A 16,039-nucleotide genomic window follows, 5' to 3' on the forward strand; every position below is an offset into this window, starting at 1 on the left:
CAGAAGTCCAGGGGCCTAATCAGGGCAGGAGAGCCAGATGGGGCCACAGAGCTTCATGCCCCTCTCAGCAACTGCTGATCGCCCGCCACACCTGGGGAGTCACACCTCTGCTTTATTCTATTCTGCCCACAGTTCAAGGAGGCCATGTTCCCTCACCAGTTCCAAGACTTCTGAGGATGCCCAAGGCCACCCTGCAAACAGTTAAGAGGGCATTCAAACCAGGCCTAATTCAAAGGACAACATTCTTAGCATGGGGCTAGACAAAGTGTTGTGCCCAGGCCACAGGCCACAGGGACCAAGGTCACCAAAGGCAAGGACAGCTTATATATTAGTTTGCTGGGGCTACCATAATAGAAATACAGACATCCCAGGGCTTCCACAGGGACTGGTTCTGTCACATCTGAGTTTGTTCAAGTCCCTTATATGGTATAGTATCTGCAGAGAATTTAAGACACATCTTCCCATGTATTTTTGTGGGTGTGTGTGTTGGGGGCACTGGGGATTGAACCCAGGGGCACTCTGCCAGTCCAGCTATATCCTCAGTCCTTTCTATTTTATTTTTTTCAATCTCGATATAGGATCTTGCTACATTGCTGAGAGCCTCAATAAGTTGCTAAGGCTGGCCCCAAACTTGCAATCCTTCTGCCTCAGCCTCCCGACTCACTGGAACTGGAAGTGTGCAGCCACCATGTGTGGCTCCCCTATACTTTAAGTCATCTCTAGATGACTTTTAATACCACAAAGCAAATGCTTAGTAAACAGTTCTTAGACTATATTATTCAGGGAATAATGACAGGAAGAAAAATATACATGTTCAGCACAGACAAAACCATCAGAGGCCTAACCACATTGCCATCTGCAGGTGGTTGAATCTAATGATGTGGAACCTCCCTATACAGAGAGCCAACTCTGTTACAGGCAAGGTGGCTTAGACAACAGAAATTTATTAGCTCACAGCTCAGCTCTGGAGGCTAGAAATCTGAACTCAAGGTGTCAGTAGGTTGTTCCTTCTTGGGTCTCTCTCCTTGGCTTGTAGATGGTCATCTTCTCTCTCTCTCTCTCTCTCTCTCTCTTTTTTTTTTTCTGTACTGGGATTGAACTCAGAGGTGATTTAACACTGGTCCACATCCCCAGCCCTTTTTACTTTTTTGAGACAGGGTCCAAATTGCTGAGGCTGACCTCGAACTTACAATCCTCCTGCCTCGGCCTCCCAAATTGCTGGGATTACACGTGTGTGCCACCGTACCTGGCTCTGTCTTCTTGTCTTCTTACCTGGTCACCTATTGGTCTGTGTTATTGGTGTCCTAATCTCCTCTTTTATAAGAACACCAGTCATATCAGTGTAGAGCCCACCAATGGCCTCATTTTACCTCAATTACCTCTTCAAAGGCTCTATGTCTAAATATAGTCACATTCTGAGATCATGTGAATGAGGATTTTAGACACATGAATTCAGGCAAGCAATGATTCAGCCCGTAACATCTTGCAAGAGGAGGCACTGTGGGAAGGCTTCAGGGAGTGGGGACACTGGCTGAGGGTCCAGCGCTAGGTGATATAGGAGGACAGGGAATGGCCAGGAGGTAGGGAAGCCTGGCCTCAGGACCATTCAAGTGAAGCATGAGGGAAGGTGCGTCAGCGTTTCTGGTGAGGTCAGTGCCCAGTGACGTCCCTCTCGCCAGCAGGAAAAGCTTGCAACATGGCCCAGCCAGTATAAATAGGATCCCCAACCACAGGGCCCAGGGCTGTCCCCTCTTCCTGGGCCACGTCAGGCAGGTCCGCGTGATTTGGAGAGGAAGAGAGGACAGGCTTGGTTCCTCAGAATGGCTGTTTCCCAGCCTTTCCGGCTCACCCTCAGGCTGTGGGGGCCCTGCCCCTTCAAATGCAAGAATCGGACCTGCCAAGGCCTGGGGGAAGCAGATCAAAACTGGGGATGGGAGGTGGGGTGCTCCACTGGGTAGAAAGAAGGTGGCCCCCCCACCTGCCAAATCAGAGGTGGAGAACAACTCAAGTTCCAGCCTCAATCTGCTCCAGAGCCCAGTGTTCCTGGTCCAGTCATGTTCTCTTTTTCAGCTTCAGTTTCCCCTTAATAAACATAGTGACATAAAACAATCCAATTTAAAAATGAGCAAAGGAGCCAGGTGCAATGGCACATGCCTGAAATCCCAGAGACTCATCAGGCTGAGGTAGGAGGAAGGCAAGTTCAAGGCTAGCCTCAGCAACTTAGTGAAGCCCTATTTCAAAAAAAAAAAAAAGGACTGAGGAGGTAACTCAGTGGTAGAATACTCCTGGCTTCAATCCCAATAATATCCCAATAATAATAATAATAATAGTAATAATATAATAGTAAGCAAAGAAAGCTGGGCCCAGTAATGCACACCTGTAGTTCCTGCTACAGGGAGGCTGAGGCAAAAGGATCACAAGTTCGAGGCCAGTCTGGGCAACTTAACTGACATCTATCTCAAAATAAAATAAACTGAGGATGTGGCTCAGTGGCACAGCACCCCTGGGTGCTGCAAAAAAAAAGGGGGGGGGGGGTGGGGAGAGTTGAATAAACATTTCTCAAAACAAGGATACTCAGACTGGGCATGGTGGCACATGCCTGTAATCCCAGCAAGTTGGGAAGCTGCAACAGGAAGATTACAAATTTGAGGCCAACCTCATCAATTTACCAAGGCCCTAAGCAACATAGAGCCTTGTCTCAAAAGAAAAAGAGACCCTGTCTCAAAATAAAAAATAAAAAAGGGCTAGGGATGTGGCTCAGAGGTTAAGTACTTCAGGTTCAAATCCCAGTACCAAAAATAAACAAACAAACAAAAAATAATATTCAAATGGCCAAGAAGCACAAGAAAGATGCTCAATCATTAGCCATCAGGAAAATACAAATCCAAACCATATTGAGAGATCATATCACTCCCACTAGGGTGGTCGTAATCAAAGACAGACAATAACAAGTGTTGGCAAGAATAGGGAGAAATTGGAAGCCTTGTACACTACTGGTGAGAATGTAAGTTTGGCATTTCCTCAAATGGTTAAATACAGAGAGATCATATGATGGAACAATTCCACTTAGATCTGTACCCAAGAAAACTGAAAACATACATCTAAAATAAATAATGAAAACATATATCCACACACAAAATAATTGGCAGAAGCAATTATTTTCAATCACCAAATAGCACAAACAACCCAAATACCTGTCAATAGAAAATGGATAAACACAATGTGGCCTGCTCAATGATATAATGGGATGTTCACAAACTGAAATGAAACACTAACCTTACTGTAACACAGATAAACCTTGAAAATATATTACTAAATGAAAGAAGTCAGACAGAAAAGGCCACATATTGTAAGGTGCCATTTATACACAATGTCCTGAACAGGCAAATCCAGAGACAAAAAGTAGATTAGGGAGTGGGGACTCCAGGGATGGGAAATGACAGCTACAGGACATGTGGTTTTTGGGAGAAAGTGGTAAAAAAATATTCTAGAATTAGATAGTGGTGATGATTACACAACCTTAAATCTACTAAAAAACACTGAATTACATAAATTTGATGATATATGAATTGCGTCTGAAAATTTTAAAACCTCCTAGCAAAGGCTACCTCTTAGGGTAGTCAGTGTCCAGTGTCATTCAGTAAGATGACCCTGACCCATAGCAGGTGTCTGGAACATTTTGGGGCAGACAAAAGCGTACATTTGCTTATGTCACAGGGTGACTTTGAGGGTGATTAGGAAAGGCAGTGTTACATAAACCCCAGAGTGAACAAGGACCAACTGGGAGGTCAGCAAGGTCACCCTGAGCCTGGGGCATCCCTTAGCTCACAACCTGCCACCAAGTTCTTCTGGGACCTAGACAGTCCACAGGTACAGGAAATCATGTGCCCCCTGTGCCCAGTGGCTCCCCAAAGTTGGATAACTGACCCGCCCACTTCCTGGGGCAGGAACACCTCTTCAGGGAAGTACAACAGAGACAGAGACCCAGACAGACAAAGGGAGAAAGGAGGCGGGGGAGAAAAGACCTCTTACTGGTCATGTTCATGACTCCTCAGACCAGGCCCCACCACAGGGAACCCCCTGGCTGAGAGGAAGTGGGATGACCATAAGCACATTCACTGTGTGGCAGGAGATGAGGCGCCGCCCTGCCATCAATTCTCAGGGCAAGTCTGAGATGCCCCTGCTGCCCTCTCAGGTCTTGGGAGGTGAAGGGACAGGCAAAATGACCAGAGAGGGCCCACAAGCCCACAGAGTCCCTTACCAGCACTAAGTCTTAACTGTCATGTTAAATAAAAATGACCCTAAATGTTAAAGAGGATGACGGAGTCCAACTATGCCCTGACCTTTCTCACCAGGATAACATAAAACACTTATTCTGAAACATCATTCTTGCCTACAATGTTTGGATGCCCCAGACACCAAGGCATGTGTATTTCTGGACATGTTGGGATACGTTGTTGAATCCTCATGACCATCTTAGGAGGTAGAAGGGGAGCCAGTGCTCACGGTGCTGGACAGAGGGAATGGGTCATTCATACACACTGGGCTTTCCTACCCTTGTGGTCCTCAGGGAGGGACTTATACAATACAGACTTTTTGCATCCCCTTGCTGCAAACACTTCCCTGGTTTCCTGTTGCCAAAGTCATTACCATGTCACCAGGCTCTGTCCACCTCCCCAGCCTCGCTTGAACCTCTCTCACCTGCCATCTTCTATGACCCTTCTTGGTCCTTCAGTGGACCTCAGGGCCTTTGTACATGCTGTTTCCATTTCCTAAACACTCTGCCTACTGAACTGCCACATAAACATTTAAGTCCAACTCAAGTTTTGCCTCTTTAGGGAACCTCCCCCACCTTCCTCTATCCCTGTGACCCTCCCAGAGTACCATGTGTAGTACTCATGGTGTATATATTTACAACTATGAATTTTCTTCACAGTGAGACTGTAAATTCTAAGAGGTAGGCACTGTGGTTGTGACTCTCCATTGCCTTTTGGGAGTACAGAAAGGGCCCCAGAATGCAGTAGGTGCTCAAGAAATTCTTGGTGAAGGGATGAATGCATGGCTATCCAGATGTGGCCATCTGAAGAAGCTTCAGGAAAGGTGATCTGTGGCTCCCAATCTGTAGGACCCAGATATATCCCTGTCCCACATCTGGTGCACCTGCAGCCAGGTTTCTAGAATTGCAGGGCCACTTGCTGCCAGGTGGAGATCCTTCATGTGCTCTCCCTGTTCCCTTTCCCAAGGAAATCTGATTTCTGCCATTCCCCATACACAAAGCATGTGATCCCATTTCTGGGCAGCCTCAATCTTAAAGACGCTGACTTTTTCCTTTATGATAAAAAAAAAAAAAAAAAAAAAAACCAATTCAAAACGTGCCTTTTCACCCACTGCAGATTGCAACACTTTCCTGGAAAACAAACCAAAAAAGAAAAAGTCAAAGCATTTCTCCCGCTTCACACATGAACCAATACCCAGCACGTGCAAGAGCTGGGAAGACCCATTCATCAGACACTCATCATACCCCAGTCCACAGGAGGGGGCTTGGGCCCAGCTGGCCTTCGCAGTATCACAGAGGTCTACACTGCCCCTGTGCGTCCTTAGCAGGACCAATCAGAACCCTTCCTTGGGCTTGGCATTGGACATAGGAAGCACACTTGTCATATGGCTGGGGGTTTTGACCCAAATGTCACCTTTCAGCCACTATGGAGCTATGGAAAGCCAACCTTCCTGCTGAGAGGGAATGAATGGAGCCAGCACAGACAAGGAGGCAGAGCCTGAGCCCTGGCTCCTGTCAAAGCAGGACAATCCCAGGGCATGTCAACAGGAAGCAGATCTCTTTTTTGCTGGCCGAGCTGGTTTTCTGGCATTTGAAGCTGGGAGTCCTTTTTCCTGCACAAAATTGAGGATGGCCACAGGGTGGGGGAGGGCAAGGCAGGAGGAAGTGGGATGGGCTCAGAGCCTCCTTTTGGTTCCAGCTGCACAGGCACATTAAGTGCAGAAAAGTCACAACTTTGCTCCACAGAGAAGGCAATTGGAGAAAGGCAGTGGGAAAAGGCCAGATCCCAAGGGCTGGGACACACAGGTGGGACTCACTCACCGGACTGCCAATCACTGACCAGAGAAAAAGGCTTAGAACAGGTGCTGTGGCGTCACCTTTCTTCCCCCTTGTTCTTGGGGAGACACTGGGGAAACCCTCTGGTTTGTTTGGGGTACTTTTGGTACTAGAGATTAAACCCAAGGGTGCTTAACCGCTGAGCCACATTACATCCCTAGACCTTTTCATTTTTTGAGACAGGGTCTCACTAAGTGGCTTAGGGTGTTGGTTAATTGCTGAGGCTGGCCTTGAACTTGTGATCCTCCTGCTTTAGCCTCCGAATTCACTGGGATTATAGGCATATGCTGCCTATAATCTTAGCATATCTTAGCCACCACACCTGACTAAGAACTCTTGAGACAATGAAAAGAAAAAAACCCTATGGGGGGAGGGGAGACAAGGTCATCAAGGCTTGCTGTGTCCAATGACCTACTAGTGGCCATTCAATGGGTGATGAGGTATGATCAGCTGGGGACAGTTCACCCTGTCCATTAAATGATCCTGGAAGGAAGATAGAACAATATGGCATTACTCAAATGCTGGGCACCTCCCCAGTCTAGAAGGCAGAGCTTAGAAGCAGAAAGGTTGAAACAACCAAAATGTCCTTCAAAAGACAATGAAGCTGGGCATGGTGGCACATGCCTGAAATCCCAGTGGCTTGGAAGCTAAAGCAGGAGGATTGCAAGTTCAAAGGAAGCCTCAGCAATTTACAATTTAGCGAGACCCTGTCTCAAAATAAAATATAAAAAGGACTGGGTATGTGGCTCAGTGGTTCAGTGCCCTTGGGTTCAATTCTTGGATTAAAAAAAAATTAAAACATAACAAATAAGCAAAATGTAGTCAAGCCATACAATGGAATCTTATTTGTCCATGAAAAGGAATGATGTACTGACATATGCTACAATGTGGATGAACCTCAAAAAAGTTAATACCAGGTGCTATGGTGCATGCCTATAATTCCAGGGAATTGGGAAGCAGAGGCAGGAAGATTACAAGTTTGAGGCCAGGTGGGGCAACTTAGTTGAGACCCTGTTTCAAATTAAAATAAAAAGGGCTGCGGTGTAGCTCAATGGTAAAGCACTTGCCTAGCAAGGCCCTGAGTTCCATTCCTAACTCTATTCTCTCTCTCTCTCTCTCTCCCTCTCTGACACACACACACACACACACACACACACACACACACACACGGCACCCCAAGGCCCTTCTTGCTGGGCTACCTCTGGCCCAAGGGCTCTCATCTGTAGATTTAGAAAAGGCTAACTTAAATTTCAGAGGCCAGTGAAGGGGAGGGACTGATGGTAGCCTGGAGAGGAGTCTCAGTTTTTTGTTTTTTTGTTTTTTTTGTACCAAGAATTGAACCCAGGGACGCTTCACCACTGAGCCACATCTCCAGCCCTTTTTATATTTTATTGTGAGACAGGGTCCAACCAAGTTGCACAGGGCCTTACTAAATTGCTGACGTTGGCTTTGAACTTGCAATCCTCCTGCCTCAGCCTCTCAAGCTGCTGGGTTTACAGATGTGCACCACAGTGCCCTGAAGTCTCTCAGCTTTGAGGGAGATCAAGTGTACGGTGAGGCACTGGAGGAGCAGGGTTGGGGAAATCGGCAGGCCAAGCCGGGAGGTCTTGAAGGCGACTTCCTGAGCAGGGGCTGTGATGGTAGAGGGAAGGGACATGCACATGCCTGTGCAGCCAAATGAAAGGGAGACTGAGGCCAGCAGGAAGCCAGGGGCAGCAACAAAGATGAGGACAACTGACTGAATTGGGGCCCTAGAAAGGGTGGGGTCCCCAGTATGGGAGGAGCATGGGGCCTGAGAGACAGGGATGGGTCTCACGGGGTTAGGGCAGGGACCTGGGGAGGAAGGCAGGGGCTGCAGGCAGGACAGGAGGCAGAAGAGTGTGTGGAGAGGTAGATGGGAAACTAGAGAGGCTGAGGCTGAAGGGAGGAGGGCAGAAGGCGGAGGATATGGGGTAGGTCAGAGGCACAGCATTGTTCTAGTGAGCACAGGAGAGTTGTTCTTCTGACAGCTGGCCACTGGAGCCAGCACTGGGAAGGTGGCAGGTGGAGCAGCAAACCCATCTACCGATCAGGCAGAGGCAGGAGATGTGGGATACATTTGGGCACATATGTGAACACGTGAACATGAAAGATGTCAACATGTGCAACACACCTGCTCACAACATGCAAAAACACACAGTAACACAGAACTTCCATGCTCACATGTCATACACACACACACACACACACACACACAGGTGCATAGGCAGGGACGGAGCCAGGCCCACAGCTGACATCCCCACATAAACAGACATGGACATCCAGATGCTCACCCCAGAGGTCCAAATAACGGCCATGCCAGGACACACTGTCCCTTCAACCCAGGTGTAGGCTACTTTACACACATATACACACATATCCTCACACTTTCCTTCCCAAATGGACTCATCTGTGCTCACACACAGAGCATAAACCCAGGCAGCACATGCATACCCGTGCACCACACGTGCATGCCCACGTAGTACCCACATCCATGGCCTACATTAACCTCCTGGGAAGGAACCCCGGGTACCCCCACAAGAGGCAATGTTGGTTCTAGAGCCCCAGCACCAAGGGCTGCTTGGGAAAGTGAGACTCAAACCGCAGCCATTGCCCAACACACCCACCCTGCCTAGCCCAGGGTCAGGGAGGAGCCAGGGCCAGGCCTCGCGTGCCTGTCCACGCATCCGTTGCCACCAGCAGCAGACACCAGGCCACCAACGCAGACAGCAGGGATTGCAAGGATCTTGCAAAACCTTCCCCATTCCTCAGGGTTCAGCTAAAGTGCCTTTTCCCCCAGGGAAACTCCCCAGGCTCCTGCGGGCACATTTAACCTTCTTTTGGAATTCTGGTTCTGCCATGACCAGCTGTGATTTGGGGAAAGTCACTTTACCTCTCTGTGCTTCATTTCCACCTGTGTAAAATGGAGATGACGAAAACCTACATTGAATATATACATAAATTAATAGTGCACCTCCCCTATACACACACAGGTAAGGACCCCAAGGAAAATGACAGAGGAGTCCTACTCATCCCCATACAGTCAACCAGCTGCAGACCCTCACCACCTCCCCTCCAGCCCCTTCCATCTACCTCCAGCTCAGGCCCTTCCCAAGGGGCAAGAAGGACATCAAAGTTTCTTATTCCATCTCTACAGAGGACCAAGAAGCCATATGTGGACTAACTTGGCCTGCACAAGACCAGGTGGCTCTTCCTGGCAGGGATGTAGATGAGGTCTTTAAACCCCAAATTTCCTCTCCCGTATCTTTGAGGAAGGCTTGAGAGGTCACTTCCTCTGTATGGGCAGGAAGATCAGAAAGGGTAGAAATGGGCCACTGCCTCTCCCCGCCGGAGGTTTCCTCATCTCTGTCCTCCCCCACCCAGGCCCACATCCTCCCAGCAAAAGCTGGACCCTGGGATGGCCACCAGAAGCCTGAGAACAACTTCCACCTGAGGGACAGTGGGCAGGTCATGAGCACTAAGTTTCACTGTCTATGATGTGGACAGGTAGATGGGGGGTTCACAGGGCTGGGAAGTCAAGGATGTGGGCTATGACCCAGCAAGTATCCCCAATTCTGGTTATGAATGATCCAAGCTGAGCCCAATCCCAGGCCCAGGCTGACCACACTAGCTTCCTTTACCATAGGACACCCTGGGGGCCTGGGTAAGACAGGGAGGTGGCTGCATGATCCCTCACCTCAATATTGGAGAACTCAAGGCTCAGCCTGGTGTGAGGTCCAGGGTCACCTCCCTGAAAGGCATTCCCCTGTTCCTAGGGTACCTTGTGCCTGACCCCAGATGGGTCAGAATCTCAACATTCCCAGAGCAGATCTCTATCTGTGACTTTCTAGAGGCTGAGGTCCAGCCCTGTGACCCCCCAAGGACTCTACTACCCTCAGAACTAAAAACCCTCCTCATGGACACACTCAGATATACAGCAGAGACACAGGTGGATATGCTGACAACTAGGCCTGGGTCCATGTCAGACCAGCCTCTTGGGCCTTGCCAGTAGCTCTTACCCAGGTCAGTCTCCCAAACTAGTCAAGGCCATGTTGGGACCTAGTTAAAGGGACTTGTCAAGACCTTGATGTCCTTGGAGAGCCACAGTGAGAAACACCCAACCAGACAGTGACTCACAGGCAGATAGACAGATGGTCAGACCCCGACACTGGACTTTAGGCCAGGAACTCTGTAGGCACACAAGTAGCCCCAAGAATCTTGATTCTGAAGGCTCTGCCTCCAGTCCAGGACACCTCCCAAGCCAGTGTCTATACCAGCTCTCCAGAGGAAAGAAGCAAGACTTCACCATCCTACCCCTACCACAGAGAAACTTAAAAAAAAAAGAAAAGAAAAGAAATCCTCCCTTCCCAGGTTTCCTGAAGGAGCAGCTCCCCACATTTCCATGCATCGGGAGGCAGGGGATGAAAAACTGAGGCTTAGGGAAGGGGCTGGCCAGGTCCCCACCACTCACTCACCGGGCCGGGACTGTGCTCTCGGCTAGCCTGATCTGCACCCTGAGTCCCAAGCCTTGGGGTTCCCAGAGGGAGGACGGGCATACTGCCAGAGGACTTGTCCCTGTTCTGGCTTTTCTGGGGAGCCACCACGACCTCCAAATACAGAGAAGTCACACCCTTCTTCCCTTCCTAACATGGGCGGGTCTAGGCTGAAGGCACCTGATAACCTCTTGGGTGCATGGGGGCGGGGGGGGGCCCAAGTGGACTACAGCAGAGTCCTGGCCTTGCAGAGTGGGAAGGCGGGCCCTACGGCAGGAAATCCAGGCCCAGATGTGCTCAGGCGTGCAGCCCTTGATGACCGAGCAGGCTCCAGGTGGCTCACTTGTTCCGTACTCCCAGCCTCAGCAGGGACCTCCCAGCATGCAGGGACCCTGCCTCCACTGCTCTAAAAAAGCCCTGGTGGCGAGAACTAACTGACCTCTCCACCAACAAGAGGGACCATCAGAACTCAGGTGAGGCCCAAAAGCAAGCAAGCCACAATCTGGAAGAAAGGGGCTTTGGGGCCCTCCTCTATGGGTTTCATACCAGCCCACTTGTACCCAGATGGTTTGGGGGATGCCCAGACAGAAGGATCCAGAAGTCTCTGCCCACGTTCAGACCCCCCTGATGGACATGAGGCCAGGAACTCTGTGGGAATAGAAGCAGCAAGGAATGAAAAAAGAGCCCAGACTTCCAAGGCAGACAGCCTTGGGTGGGAGTCAAGTGACCTTCGCTGAGTCCTATCACTTGTGAACTTCTCAAAGCTTCAGTTCCTCATCTGGAACGTGGTGATGTTTCACGTACTGCCCAGGGAACTATCATGAGCAGCAAGTGAGGTGAGGTGAGCCCAGTTCTCAACAGCTACACAGGGAGAGAACAAGGCCTGGGGACTGCCCTGGCTGAGAGTAAGCCCTAGATAAGCCCCATGGACCACAGCCCAGTCTAGTCAATATAAAGTCCTTTATTAACAGATGATTTTTTTTAAAAAGAGAGAAAGAAGAGAGTGAAACAGAAGTAAAAAACACTTTTCTTGGAAGCCCCAGGAGGGGGAGGCACTGTCAAGATTTTGCCTAACTGGAGGCAATCCAGCCAGACATGGGACCCTGCCCAGTGGGGGCAGCTGGCCCTCAGGGGAGGTGAGGGAGATGGCTCAGGCCTCAGGCAGGGACTGTGCAAATGCCGAGGCCACAACAGGGAATGATGGGTTGGGGGCTTAAGCCCCAGAGCACCATGTTCCCCGCATGGGTAGACACACGGTCGGGCTAGCACCTGCCCATTCCACCTGTGCGTGCACACGTGTCCACGAGAGCCGGTGCCAGCACACAGCTTACATACAGAGAGTGGAATGAAGGTTCCCCCGCCAGGAACAGGGGAAATCATCCCAGAGCTTGAGGAAATAGCTTAGAGAAGTCTCTGGAAACCCAGAAGCCAGAAGATCTGGGATTCTGCACTGATCCCTACAGGCCTTAGGAGGCCAGGCTCTCTGGCCTTCGCTGGAGGACTGCGATGACACTGTTGATACCATCCTCAGGCACCTGGGGACAAATGATCAGGAAGGAGGGCCTGGACTGAATCCAATCAGGAATGTCCAGATGTCCTGCCTAGCCCAGCTGGGATTACCTTATGGCCCCTCCATTCTGGGCCTCAGTTTCCCTCTAGGATCCCCTGTCCCAACTCATGGTACTCACCAGGGCATGGTCAAAATTGAAAGTGCTGATGTAGTATGCAGAGATGTCAGCGGCAGCCAGGGGACCCGCAATCTGGGCCACAATCCCACATTCATCTAAGGGATAAGGAGGGACACACAAGGCTTACACTGGCCACTGTGGTTACAACATAGGCCTTCCCTACCCCCCAACACAGGGAGTGGCCTCACCGAAGCCTAGGGGCTGTCCACCAATGCGCACCATCCTCCACAGCTCGCCTGAGGAACTGGTCAGCAGGAGGTCACTGGGGAATCTGGGGAGGCATGTGGGTGATAGGCAAGGCACCCCCATCTGTCCCTATCCCACTGTGAGTCCCTAGGGCAGGTGTACATGCAGACCTCAAAAGTCTGGTGCCCTGCCTTCTCCCTCCCCAGGCTAGCATAGGGTCTGTTGCCCACCTAGAATCAGGAATCATACTTTTTTTGTGTCTCAGCATCCATGACGATAGAGATGTAGCCCTCAATGAGGGAGAAGGCGAAGAATTGGATGGAACTGGGCTCAGGACTGCCCAGGGCCACTTCCTTGGGGGCACTAGGGAGGGACAGCAGAGTCAGGGTTTCTGCCAAACACCCAGCCCACTCTATCTACTTACAGTCAATCTCTACTGGGAGGTGCTGGTGGGGATGGGGTAGGACAATAAGCCTTGTTCATGCTGAAGATGAAAGACCCCAGAAGTAGAGGATCTGACCAGGGAATGATTGGGAGTGGCTCTGCTGACCACAGGAGAAGGCTCTAACTTTGAGGTTAAGACCTTCCCTGAATATCAGTGAAGGGCATGTGGAAACCATGGGCTGCCAGGAACCCTGAGACACAGCAGAGGGAACAGGGTGCAGACGAAGCAGATAGGACAAAGGTGAGTCAGAGTGAAGGAAACAGTGGTGTGAGGACAAAGACCAAATGTACACACAACCCACCTGTGAGAGTAGAAGAGGACATCAATGAGGGTGGTGGCGATGGCTGGCAGTGTCTCAGGGTCCAGCGTGAGAACACAGAAGCGGTTCTGTGGACTCTGAATGGGATGCACTGTGGGGCTGGGCCCTGCTTGAGGTGGACAGGGCGCCAGATGAAAAGGCATTCATGGGCTGGGGCGACCCCTGGTGGTCAGTCTGGGAATAACCCCAGGCCGGCTTACCTCAAACTCCAGGAACCAGCCTGGGACCTCCCACTCCTCCTCCCAGCTCAAGAGGCAGTTAGTGTCTGCTGGTTTTCCCATGCCCCCAGACCCACCAGCATAAGGGAAGAGCCCCACTGGAATGTTTAGGTGTCAAGAGGCAGACCTCACCATGCTGGGCACGAGGAAAGCCGTTGCTGGAATCATCCCTGGCAACAGGCACAGGCTCCCCACCCACTTCACGGTAAATGTCGAACTCCTGGGCCAGAGTGTGGATCACCACAGACAGGTCCTGCTCCCGCACCTGGGCCATAGGCATATGGCACATCACATGGGTCCCCCAGGCACCCATGCCCATGCTGCCTTGTGCCTATACCTATGGGAAACTTACCAGGATGAAGTCTGTCTGGTAAGTGGATAGCATCAGCACAGATACATGGTGCTCGGCCAGTGGCGTGATGACTGAGCGAGCAATTTTAGTGACCCCAGCAGCCTGCACTGCTGCACCACTGTGCGACGACACATTCATCACCAGCCAGGTGGCTTCAGCCACTTGCAGAAATTCCGATGGGGGCAGCTCTGTAGCAGGAGGCAAATGCCTAGTAAGGGCCTTCAGGGCTAGCCCTACCCCTTTCTGAGACTTAATTTCCCTGTCTGTGCCTTGGAGGGTCAGCAATATATGGGCAGGTCTGGAGATGAGAGCTGTCTCCCCCTAGTGCTGCAGAGTAATACCCATAGGTATGCAGACTGAGAAGTGCTTTGGGTACTGTGTGTGTGTTGGTGAAGGGGGGGGGGGTGTTGAACCTTCCCATTAAATATCTGAACTCCAGACTCAACTGGTTTCAAATCCCAGCTCTGCTAATTACTTGTTATGGGGCAAATGATCTGTTTCCTTATCTGTAAAATGGGATGAAAGTAATGTTTTGAGCATTAACAGAGGCTTTATATCACAAAGCACCACTGGGGGGCGCAAGCAGATTGGGTTAGCCTGTGGGTGGAAGGGCTTTTCCTCGTTTGCAGATCCAGACTTCCCTGAAATTAAGTAGCAACTTGGAACCCAAGGCCTGAAGTGGAGCAGCAAGGAGATAGGACAACCTCCAGTTGGTTAGTCTGATCCCGGCCTGTAAGGATGGGCTAACTCTTGCAGAAGTGGGGAAAGACAGCAGCTCCAGGGTCCAGGGAGGGACCAGGCTGGAGGCCAGTTCTGAACAAGGGCCAGGGCCCCGGTTGGCTGCTGTTCCCAGAGGCACAGCCAGGAGGCCCCCAGGACCCTGCCCTGGCTGCCTGCTCCTGCATTCCCTTCTCAACCCTCAGACTCCAGGAGTTCCTAAACCAGCAGGGGAGGAGCTGACGTGTACCCGGGATAAAAGTCCAACAGAAACCAATGCCCAGGGGTTAAAACAGCAGCAGGAACCTCCTTCCCCCACCCCACACATTCAAGTCCCGACCTGTAGCTAAGATACCTGCCCCCCTCCTTACTGGCCTAAGGCTACTAAGCGACCCCTCCCTGACAGTTTCACTTTTATGATACCCTCCTGGGACCCTGCTAGATCACTACCGTAACTATACCCATTTTACAAAAGAGGAAATATCTCAGGGAAAGTGATTTCATCAAGAGAGCCAGTGAGTGGTGGAGTAGAATTCGAACCCAGATCCATCTGCCTTTCAAGGCCCAAGTTCTTGGGATCTGGATCCCAGCATCCGTTAGGAATCCTGCATAGAGGGAAGCATGAGACTAGACCCCACCTTTAAAGCCCTCCTCGTCCACCATGAGCGTGTAATCCTCGGGGGTCTCCGTCAGGCTGAAGAATTTACACCTGGTCGGGAGCAGGGAGGATCTTCAGCCTGGAGTGGAGCACTCCCGGGGAGGGGGCGGTGGGGGTGGACTGAGCTCAATTCGTCCCACAGGACCCCCTGCCAGGCGCCTTCCTGCCCGGCCCTCATCCGCAGGCTCAATTTCCCCTGGGCAAAGGGGTGTGGGCCCCATCTCCCCAGGCAAGGGCTGTTGTCCACCTCCAAAACTCCCTCCCCGTAGCCTCCCGCCCCTCCATTACTCCAGGGAGGAGAGGCTCACACCCGAGACAACACCAGGGGCATCGGACCTTGGGCCCCCAGGCCGGCCCCTCTGACCTGATGGGAGGCGTCGGGAAGGAGCTCTCCGTAGTGGCCAGGTAAGAATGCCCCCACTTCACACCATTCGGAGTTAAGCATTGCCCACTCCAGGCTGTTTGCGCCTTGACTGGCCCTGGGATGCAGCCTCCGGGACCGGATAGGCGGCGGTCCCCGGGAGGGTAGGCCCAGGCCGGATGGCGGCCGGAGGGGGAGCGCCTGCCTTCCCGCTCCCGCCCGCCTCGCGACGATCCTAATCCTCCAACCCTGGCCGGGAGAGACAGTGAAGAGCCGCCCCCCCCCATCCGGCGCCCCGAACCCGGGAGCGCACCGGCTACGGCGGGGCAGGAACGAGCAGCTTGATGAGAGGGTGGGTGTAGAGCCAGAGACCCTGGCGGGCGAGGCTCAGCACCCGGCACCCGGTGCTCTAGGATGTGCAGCTCCATCTCGGCTCGCGCGGCCCCGAGCCCCGCCGCCAGCTAACCGAGGC

The 16,039-nt window shown here is 51.6% G+C and overlaps 1 protein-coding gene across 1 annotated transcript; it reads right to left on the bottom strand.

Annotated features, from left to right (window-relative positions):
- Window positions 1-11,564: 11,564 nt before the first annotated feature.
- On the bottom strand, window positions 11,565-15,995 carry Castor1 (cytosolic arginine sensor for mTORC1 subunit 1). Its single transcript, XM_015504942.2, is given in 11 exon segments — window positions 11,565-12,158; window positions 12,312-12,406; window positions 12,500-12,582; window positions 12,747-12,860; window positions 13,244-13,367; window positions 13,612-13,744; window positions 13,832-14,019; window positions 15,187-15,257; window positions 15,881-15,900; window positions 15,902-15,964; window positions 15,966-15,995. Coding segments are annotated over 11 exon segments (990 nt in total). The 3' UTR covers window positions 11,565-12,089.
- Between the last annotated feature and the right edge of the window lie 44 nt (window positions 15,996-16,039).

This window comes from Marmota marmota, unplaced genomic scaffold, assembly GCF_001458135.2.
Source record: "Marmota marmota marmota unplaced genomic scaffold, marMar, whole genome shotgun sequence".
NCBI classification, from domain to species: Eukaryota; Metazoa; Chordata; class Mammalia; order Rodentia; family Sciuridae; genus Marmota; species Marmota marmota.